The 10,623-nt window shown below is 28.1% G+C and overlaps 1 protein-coding gene across 1 annotated transcript; it reads left to right on the forward strand.

Moving 5' to 3' along the window:
* Positions 1–7,659: 7,659 nt before the first annotated feature.
* On the forward strand, positions 7,660–9,508 carry LOC124895851. The gene is made up of 2 exons (XM_047406255.1): positions 7,660–8,261; positions 9,322–9,508. Exons 1-2 carry the CDS (start codon positions 7,959–7,961, stop codon positions 9,337–9,339), a joined length of 321 nt encoding a protein of 106 aa, XP_047262211.1. The 5' UTR covers positions 7,660–7,958; the 3' UTR covers positions 9,340–9,508.
* The last annotated feature ends 1,115 nt before the right edge of the window (positions 9,509–10,623 follow it).

Here is a 10,623-nt window from a genome sequence, read left to right on the forward strand (position 1 = left end):
GTCGTGTTATAAAAATATGATTTTTGATAATTTGGATTCAATCATGGTACGTCATGAAAGGAGATGTGATTTGTAGGTATGTTAAATTATTTAGCAAATTCATATTTTGCAATCAAACGTATTTAAAGAATTAAATAATTTTTTTACGTGTTTCTTTAATTCTTATTGTTAAAATATTGAATTTTGTATAATATGGTGATGAAATACTCTTGAAAGATTAACTGTATTTGAAGTTGTGTATGTTTATGTGTTGCATGATAAAAGTAAGGATTAGTTGTTAAAATTTCTATAATATGATGAAAGTCCCTTGAAACAGTAACTTTAGATTCAATTGTGCATATCAAAAGTTTGTGTATTAAAGTTCTTGCATACTATATGTTTATATTCAATTACTGAAAGTTCTTGCATATAGTATGTTTAGATTCAATTGATTAAAATTCTTGCATACTGTATGTGTTGCATGTATGTTTATGGGTTGCATGATATGATTAAAATTTAATGTTTTGTGTTTTGTGTATTAAAGTTGATTGTGAATGTAGGTAAAAGCGTCAAAAAAATTGAATACAATTGTGAAGAATTTCAATTGGATGAAATACGATGCTCTCATGCTATGGCTTCTATTACGTATAGAAACCAACATGGCAAGAACTATTGCTCACCTTACTATAGCAATAAAAATTTCAGAGATGCTTATGCCATATCAATTAAACCTCTTCCTTATGAAAGTACATGAAAAATATCACGTAAAGTATCGGATGAAATTGTATTACCTCCGAATTCAAAAAGACCTCCCAAAAGATCATATTATGAAAGATGAAAAGCACCAAATGAAGAAAAGTGTAAATGATCAAAGGTTACGTGTAGTAACTGTCATCAAGAGGAACACAGTAAAAAGACATGCCACAAACATGCATCCTCTGCTTAAGATGGAATCTGTATTTCTTAATTTATTTTGATGTTAGAATATTTCTTGTTTTAAATTATTTATGTTTAATAAATTCTGGTGTTGAAATTTGTCCTATTTTTAATATTTTATGTCCATGAATATTGATTTATTATAATTTTTAATGATCAAATTCTGAAGAGTTAATGTTATTTTTGTTCACTGATAATGACTGTATATTTTGATTGAAATTGTTATATTATTTATTATGTTGGTTGACTTGTAATAAAAGTGTTTCACAATGATTTATGTACATGTTGATGTTGCTTGCTTAATAGCAAATAATAGCAAATGATATATATGAGTAGAAACAGTAAAATATATATGCAAAGACAACTAAAAGTATTTTCTCAGTTACTATATGCAATCCTAGATTATCCATTTGGAATATAACCACACTACCAATTTTTTTCAGAGAACATAAAATCATTTTTTTCATTATTCTTTTTTCAAACCAACAACATATATGAAATCATGTCACAATCTTTTCTTTTCAGGAGTGAGGATGACAAATATAAACAACACCATTTGTTTTCAACTCCAATCAAACATGCCACAACAACAACAACAAACCCAGTGTTTCTCGCAAAGTGAGGTTTGGGGAGGGTAAGATGTACGCAGTCCATATCGCTTGATCTACAACATTTTTTGTCCTTGCATATGCTTCTCCCATAACTCAGTCGAAAAGCAGAACAAACATGAAAGCTACAAACTAATGCCCACATATGGAAGCTTCAACAATTTTATCTTTCTTATTCAAAATAATAACATATAAAATATGTCAGTGTTGATTGTTAATAGAACTACAAAGGAAGGAAGAATGAGTTGAAAACTTTTATTGATAGTTGGTAAAAAGTTAAAAGATATTGCGTATGAATTCACCTAAACAGATACCGTAAAACGTGAAATTCTGTATAATAAAATTAAAATAAGGAAAAAAGAAGTTAAAAAAATAAAGAGATAAAAGACTTCTAATGGTAATTAAAGAAAGTAAAATATGAAAGAGTGTATAATTAAGTTAATTATTCAAGTTAATAAAAAGTATAAAATCAGTTCTTAACTTTAAAAAAATATATTTACCATATATAACTCCTTAAATTGTGAACAAATTTTGATATTTAATTATTAAAAAAATAAAAATATTAATACCTTAACTTGCCATAATTATCCAAGATCCTTAAATTGTAAACAAAATTTGATATTTAATTATTAAAAAAAATATTAATACCTTAACTTGCCATAATTATCCAAGATCTTTAATTAAGAGTGATAAATGTTTAGTGCTAAATATAAGAAAATAATATAAATATTAAATATTATAAATTTTTTGAAAATTTAATTAAAATATGCTTTTTTCCAAAAATTGTTATAGGTTGTAATTATCTCTTAGGTCTAGTAATTAATGAAAAGTTATGCTATAACTTGTAATTAACAATCCAAAAAGTATATTTGGGATAATTTTCACTTTTTTAATATTAATAATGGGCTTTACGACTTTTTAGAAGTTTTAGTTCATTCATTTTACTTTGTCTTCTTACTAAAAGTAGTTGTTTCAATTCATTTATTCAATTCATGAAATCAAGAAAATTAATCATTTTCTTCCAATACTACACCTATTATTAAGTAACTAGTGAAACGGGTCACGCTTTGCGCGATCGGATAATATTCAAATGTAAGAATGTGTTAAAATTCCTTTTAGTTTTTGAAATCTAAGTAGATTTAAATTTAATACATTAATTCATCACATTGTGTATAATACATTATTTACAACAAATTTCGTAATTTATTCCAAAATTCTAATCTTTAAAAAATTTAGGGTCTTCTAAGAATGCTTGATTTTATCCATTTCATTTATCAATACATGTATATCTAGGTACTGAATTGCAACTATCAATAGTTACAGTGAGAAAATAGGAAGTAATTAATAAATAATTGATAATCATAATTGAAGAATTGATTCTTACATTAGTTATATAGAAAATACAGTAAGCAAAAAGGAGGGAGAAAATAAGTTAAGTATACATTATTCTCCTGAACTTGTCGAGTTTTATACATGGTACACCTGAACTTTTACTAGTCCTAAATACCTCCTCCCCCCCCCCCCCCCCCCCCCCGAACTTGTTCTTTTAGTACGTCGCGTGACCCCTTTTTGCTGAAAGTCCACTACGAGTAACACATGCACGGACACATGGAAAAAAATGCTGATGTGGCTGTCCACGTGGATAAATATCATCCACTTCCCTTATATTTATTCTATATTAAAAAATAAGCCTCTTTTATCCTTAATAATTCGATTTCTCTCTAAAAAAATTATATTTTTCAGTTTTCCTCTACTCCAAAATAGTGAATGATTGAATTTTCGTTGATCAAGTAAGCTATTATCTAAAGATTTATATTTTTTGGTGTGTGTTAAGAATATGAAATTATTTTTTTCTGGTTAGTGTGTCATAGTAGTTTCTGATTAGTGTTTCGATTAGGATTTTAAGGAGATCCACATGCACAAATACGTTTCTTAGTATAATTAACGGAGTAAGAAATTACAATTTAAGTTAGGGACGTACAAAAATCAAACCGATAAAAATGTTATTGATTTATCGTTATAGGGTTAATAATTTTTTATGATTTTATAAAAAAAATTATTGGGTTATTGATTTGATTTTGATTTTTTTTACTGGGTTATTGGGTAAACCGATAACCCAATAAGTTTATGCGAAGTTATTATTTTACACAATACATACATACATACATACATACATACATACATACATATATATATATATATATATATATATATATATATATATATATATGTAAAAGTAGAATTTTGGTTGCAATTAAGATTCGGTTTCTTTTCATGTTAGTTACTACTTTTTTTTTAATTTATGAGTATTTTCTTATCGGTTAAATTGAAAATCAAATCAATAGAGACTAAAAATCATAATCAATATAACTACATTCTCTTTATTATAAGTATGTGTATTAGTTTCTTTAGTATTTGTTTTGTTATTATCTTTTAAAATATTTGTTTCGATATTTAGTACATTTCTTTAGTTACAATAACTCATATGGTATATATAATTAAGATTACGAAATTGAAGGAGTTTCATAAAAATGAAAACTAAAGTTTTAAACGGATGAAATTTTTTTGTAGATTAATAAATAAAATTTTTACAAAATTAATAAACGGATGAAAGTTTTATTTCATAAACTAATTAAGAGATAAACTGGAGTTTTACAAAATTAATAAATGGATGGAATTTTATTTTTAGATTGGAAGTAATGGAGGAAGAGGGATAATAAATAGTGAGAGGGATAATTGAATATTTTGAAAGAATTAAAGAAAAATATTTTTTTTTCATTTTTTAACCATTAAAAAGGCTAATTTGGCTGAAAAATCACTCCATCACGCGCGTGATGGAGTGTAAAACCCAAACATTTCACCACATCAGCAAAAAGGGCCACGCGACGTACTAAAAGAATAAGTTCGGGGATACTTAGGACTAGTAAAAGTTCAGGTTTGCCATGAATAAAACTCGACAAGTTCAGGGGGTAATGTATACTTCTCTCTAAAATATGAGAGCAAGAGATTGTTGATTTAAAAAATATCCTTTAATTTAAATTTGAATAGTTCATTTCAATTTTATATAAATATAGATTTATACCATTTGTCGTCTTCTTATTTTTTTTTTCTTTTGCGAAAACAACAATACCGCAAATAATAATTTAAGTTTCTTTAGTTTTTCTAGGAATTATACAACTTTATTTTGTTGTCAATTTTTTTTTTCAATTATTGTTTAAATAAAGTCTTTTCTTGAAGTTTTAAGATCTTTGATTTTTTTAAAATACTTCGACTGATAATCTTTTGTACCTTATTATCAATTTTATGAATTAGGATTGTATCTCACCAAAAATCAATAATAGCTCCAAGCATATAATTTTCAGTTTAGACCACTGCAAGAGCTATCACAATAAAAAATTGTAAGAATTCACAACTTAACATTTGAAATATGTGTGTATAATTATAGTCATGCAAAAAAGGATCAAAAAAGTAAAAGAAGACCCCCTTATCGTCTTATTCTAACCTTAATACTTCTTTAAAATACAACTTTAAAAAAAGTAAGAAAGTGTAATTAAAAGGTTTTAAAAATATTTTAATTCTTCAATAGAGCATATAATGAATCTTTTTCTGAATTTGCTCAATATTCTTTACTTTTTTTATCTTTCTTGACTTCCTTCTTCGTCCCTGCAAGCACAAACTAAGTATATATTTAAATGAAACTGTTAGTTACTTTAAACAACTTAAATGAAACTTCCAATCTTAAGCACCTAAAATCAGATTTTGTAACTTTTAAATGGCTATTTTTTAAAAAAATAAAATTAGAAGTATATTTTTTCAACTTATGTAACCTTAACTTGATAGTTATTTAGCACTTACATTTTATTGGTATTGAGTCCATCTAACACGATTTAATTTCAAAGATTAGTCAATTGATTCTCAAAAATAAATAGCATCACATAATTAACACGAAAGGAGTATAATTAAGAAAATTAAATGAAATATTCCTACCCAAGAATTATGTAAGATTTCATCAACCATGGTTCTTACTGCGAAAGCAATCATATATTGTCAATCATGGTTCTTAATTGTGAAAATAATTATATGGTGTGATAATTATCATTTTCTTTCTCACATTTATGTATATATACTCTGGTGAAGGAGAAAAAATCTGATAATCTTGAATAAAATTTATTAAATAAATCATGAATTTGTATAGAAAAATAGAGAAAATTTAGTTTCAAAGATTAGTAAATTGACTTTCAAAAATAAATAGCATCACATAATTAAAATGAAAGGAGTATAATTCAGAAAATGAAAAGAAATATTTTTGCCCAAAGATTATGTAAGACTTTATGAACCATCGTTCTTAGCTGTGAAAGCAATCATATCTTTGTCAACTACGGTTCTTAGCCGTTAAAATAATCATATGGTGTGATGATTATCATTTTCTTTCTCACCCTTATGTATACTATAACACTACAAGAAATACAGTTTTTTTGTGACGACTATCAGTGGCGACACAAACAGTTGCCACAAAAGTTAGGATTTATGTGGCGACATATAAAGGTTGCCACAAAAGGTATAAGATTTAGGGGCGACCGTTAAACTCGTCACTAATAGTGACATATTTAGTGACGATTATGCGTAGGTTGCCACAAATATGTAGTAATTTTTCTAATAAAATTTGGGTTAGTGGCTACCTACGAGTTGTCGCTACTATAAGTCTTTTGTGGCTTTTTAATTGCTGCTAAAGGGAGATTTGTTGTGACCATCTTTTTTGTCACCACTAATACATCTATTTTGTTATTCGTTCCACTTATATAGGTAAATTGAAATTTTTTCAGTGGTTATAATGAGGTGACATTATAGAGGGATCTGATTGGATATGTAGTTTCACAAATGATGTTTGAGAGTGTAAGATGTACGTAGATATTACTTTTATCTTTCCAGGGTAAAAAAGATATTTCTGATAAAACTCTCAGCTCGAGATATTTACAAGGTTAGTTACAAATAAAAATTATTTAAGCTAATAATAAAATATAAAATAATTAATGATATAAATTAAAAGCCCAAAAAGTTTAAAAAGTAAACCAAATCAAAAGTTAAAATTTTTATTTTGCGTTGTTTTTTCTTTAAAAAAATAAATTAAGTTATTTGTAAATATATTTTGGATATATATTTTATATATAGACAATCTAGAACCCCTTAAGCCCAATCTAGGGTTCCAAATTAAGAGCTCTAATTGAGACTCCAAAAATATCGAGAGACAGTTTTGTGGCGATGCCTCTGCCTATTGGAGTCGCGTCGGTTGCTGCTGCTCGTCTGTTTTTCTCTTTTTTAAGTAAAGTCCATTATTGTACTTTTATTTATTTTTCAAATAGACATAGAAAAAATTTAAATATTTTAAAAAATTTTGTGAAAGAATCTCAACTATGCACATCATAAATGAACCAAGATTAATTCAAAGCTTGATTTTTTGCTGGTTCAAGATATTGTTGATTCCCAATTTTGACCACCCGATACTCCTCTTAGGCTGCTATTTTTGTCAAAATTATTTAACTTTTAATATTAATATTCTTTGCGCATTATTTTAGTATCAAATAATTTCCGACAAGCCATGTTCATGATTTAAAAATGTACAAATTATTCTATTACTTTTTAGTATCATTTTTTACAATTTAGTAATTCAAATACGACATTTTACATAATTTTATCAATATTTATTAAATTATTTTTTTCACGTAAATGTGCGCACTCACAGTTTATAAATATATTGTCTGTTATTATTCTATTTACTATTATTGTTATTGTTGTTGTTATTATTATCGATAATTTTTATAATAATTTTGACGTAACATTAATTTATTTTAATAGAACGTTTCATTATTATTATGATTATTATTGTTATCATTATTATTACATTTATTAAACTAGCAGATACTTTAATTCAATTTTTCTTTCTTGTATTTAATTTTTAGCCAATATTTATTTCAATTGATATCAATTTTAGCCAAGATTAAATATCAACTTGGGTTCCTATTTAAATTTCAATTGGCATATTTTTAAATGCCTTAATCTCAATCGTTGATCAAAGTTGATCCAACGACTGAGTCTGAGATCAATTCAGCCATTTCTTTCCTTTTAAACAATAGTCAAAACCCTAAAATTATTTTTCCCACAATCAGCCGCATGAGCTCTCACTTTCTCTCTCATTGCCATCTCCGGTTGCCTGACGGATGGAGCACCACCAGTCCGCCTCCTCCCCTTCACCTCGTGTTGCCTCTGTTACTCCATTCTTCTTCTTCACTCGCAGATCCAAGCCAGGGCAGCTCAATCGAGCAAACCATCTGGCGGCCCCCGGCTGTTTCCTTCACCGCTCCATTCCAGATCAATAACCATCCCCCTTATTGAAGCCGACTCCGCCACTGCTTCATCCGAGCACGCCGCCGCCGCCCAATGCCAGAAGCAGCCGGCGGGAAAGCCATAGCTGCCACCGCTGCTCTGTTCTCTTCCCCACGCCGGAGAACACCATCCCACCAGCGAGATCTGGCCAGCGCTTTCATTTTCCCGCTACCCAATGAGAACAACACCAACAGCCGCTCCAGCCGGTGCAGGCGACCACCACTACGTCACCTGTTTTCTTCCTCTCCTTCTTTACACTGTCCAAGCGCCGCCGCTAATGGAATCCGCCGCCACCACCGCCGTTTCTGGCAATATCACCGGAAAATTCTAAAGTACATGATGGATTCACATTTTCAGGTTTGCTTGTGTGTTTAAATTTTTTTCAAGATCTCTTCTATTTCTTAAAATTATTGATAGATTCTTTGATTCGAAATTGATGAAATTGATCGCGAATTTTGAATTAATTCGTTCAATCTTGTTTGTGTTTATGTGTTTAGGTCGATATATGTGAAAATGCTCAGTTTTTATGAACATGCATTTAACCCTAGGTAGAAAGTTTGAATACTGATCTGTGTAAATTTTTGAGATATGTTTCTGTTTGCATGGACTGATAATCATGTTTGCAATTTGATTTGGACTCATATAGTGTTTGACAACCATTTGCCTTGCTTAATTTCAGCATTGACATATATCTTTACTCATATTTTGACAAATTATGCATTTTTGGGGATGTTTAGTGGTTTTCTTTCCTTCTTTATAACTGATTTGACCATAAAAGGTTAAATCAAATTTCAGCATTTATATATCTTTGTCTATTTTTCAGGTTAAGAAAAAATGGTATTGTTTATGTTAATTTGAAACGTTAAAGGAGTTGTTGCACAAAAATATTTAAAGAGTTTTTGCACAATATTAGTGACGATTTATTGTGTATTTGTCCTGTTTCTCTTGGCTAATTATCCACTTACTCTAGAAATATACTTCACACAACATAGCTGGTGAATTTCTAAAGAATAACATTTGCTTCTTCTTAGGTAGCAATTTCTTGTTGATTTCTTTCCTCATGTGGTGTTCTAGTTTTTCTAAAAAAAATACTAGACGACTTAAAACTATTCTAGCTGCTTCACTTTTTTATATGTTCCTATCCTAGCGTATTCAGATTTGGTTGTTTAACTGCTCCACTTTGAACTACAAGGAAATAGTTTGACAATTTTGTCTTTTGAGCTTAGTATTATGATTTGATGAAACTAGTTTGTGCATTCTGGAATTTTTAATGTATTCCGCAATATTTTAATTCAAAGACATTGTGGTCATCTCTTTTACAATCAACATTAAGATTTCTCAAATCATTTCCTGCATCTTAACAAGTTAGAATTGAAACTTCGCTTTATTTTTTATTTCGCTTTATTTTTTATTTCAGGGACTAGTAATTTCATGATGGGAGTTGTTAGCCATTAGAAGTTTGAAGATATTTTGTGATTTTTTTCTCATTTGTATATCACACTGATTTGTTACCCATTAAAAACTATATAATTCTCTTGTGGAGAAATATATTTTAATATTGTCTTTGTACCTTTAAGTACTATAGTTATATTATTGACAACGAATTCTCTTGTGGAGAAATATATTTTAATATTGTCTTTGTACCTTTAAGTACTATAGTTATATTATTGACAATGAAGCAGATAATATATAATTTATATCCCAAGATCGATTTTTTGAACTTTCTTTTGTGGCGCATTTGCTTGCTTTTTTGTGGCAAGTTTTGTCGCCACAGAATGTATGTTTTGTGGTGACTTACAGATGTCGTCACAAAAACTTTTAGCTACGGAAGTTTCCGTAATTGTTACATTGCTTATGTTGTCACTAAAAATAATTAGTGGCGATTTTTCAGACTTTAGCAGCGACATTAGTCGCCACAAAAAGTTATGTTGTAGTGTATATATGGTGACGGAGAAAAAATGTGTTAAGAGAAATATCATAAGATGTATATAGCCGAAGTGAAGGAATATCATAAGACGTCATAATTTACAAATTAATTTTTAAGGATTATGAAGATTAAAGAATAGGAGTTATAGATATTATTTAAATCATAAATTGAAGAGGTGTGAGTTATGAGTATTTATTTTTATCGAACACATTAAATATAAAAAGGAGAAAAAACTTAAATATTAGACGAAATCATCATTTTATATAATAATGATGATGTTAAAAAAGAAAAAAATAAATAGTATTCTTATTAATAGAAAGCTGTCCTATCATTTTCTTATGAGTTTGTTGTTACTGTTATTATATTAATAATATTGTAATTGTATTAACGTTATAATTGTTGAAATTCAAGGTGGGTTAATGGAATGAGAACGTGGAAATTCATTAAGACATTTAGTACTTAAGTAATTATTTAATCACATGAAAAAAATCTTAAAGTAGTCCGATAGTCACATATTAACCTCTCTTTTTTACTAACTTGTACATTAAAAAATGAATAATAATGTGAAATTAATATCATTAAAGGAAATAACATTAACATGTATAGTGATTTACTACAAGGAATATGAAAGATGTGTATAGGGGCTGATTATGACAGAAATGACTTGAGTTTTATTGCAAAAGGTTGAATGCTATATTTATTATAGAGGATTTAATTAATTTATAGGTAATTAGTAGTAGAAATTAATTAAAAATACAATAAAATCAAGGAAAATGCTCAAAAAAAAGGAGA

The sequence above is a fragment of the Capsicum annuum genome, unplaced genomic scaffold (genome assembly GCF_002878395.1).
Source record: "Capsicum annuum cultivar UCD-10X-F1 unplaced genomic scaffold, UCD10Xv1.1 ctg999, whole genome shotgun sequence".
Classification (NCBI taxonomy): Eukaryota; Viridiplantae; Streptophyta; class Magnoliopsida; order Solanales; family Solanaceae; genus Capsicum; species Capsicum annuum.

What these genes read in the sequence shown, in the direction of transcription:
- LOC124895851 (XM_047406255.1), top strand. Translation starts at nt 7,959, where the DNA reads ATGCCAGAAGCAGCCGGCGGGAAAGCCATAGCTGCCACCGCTGCTCTG.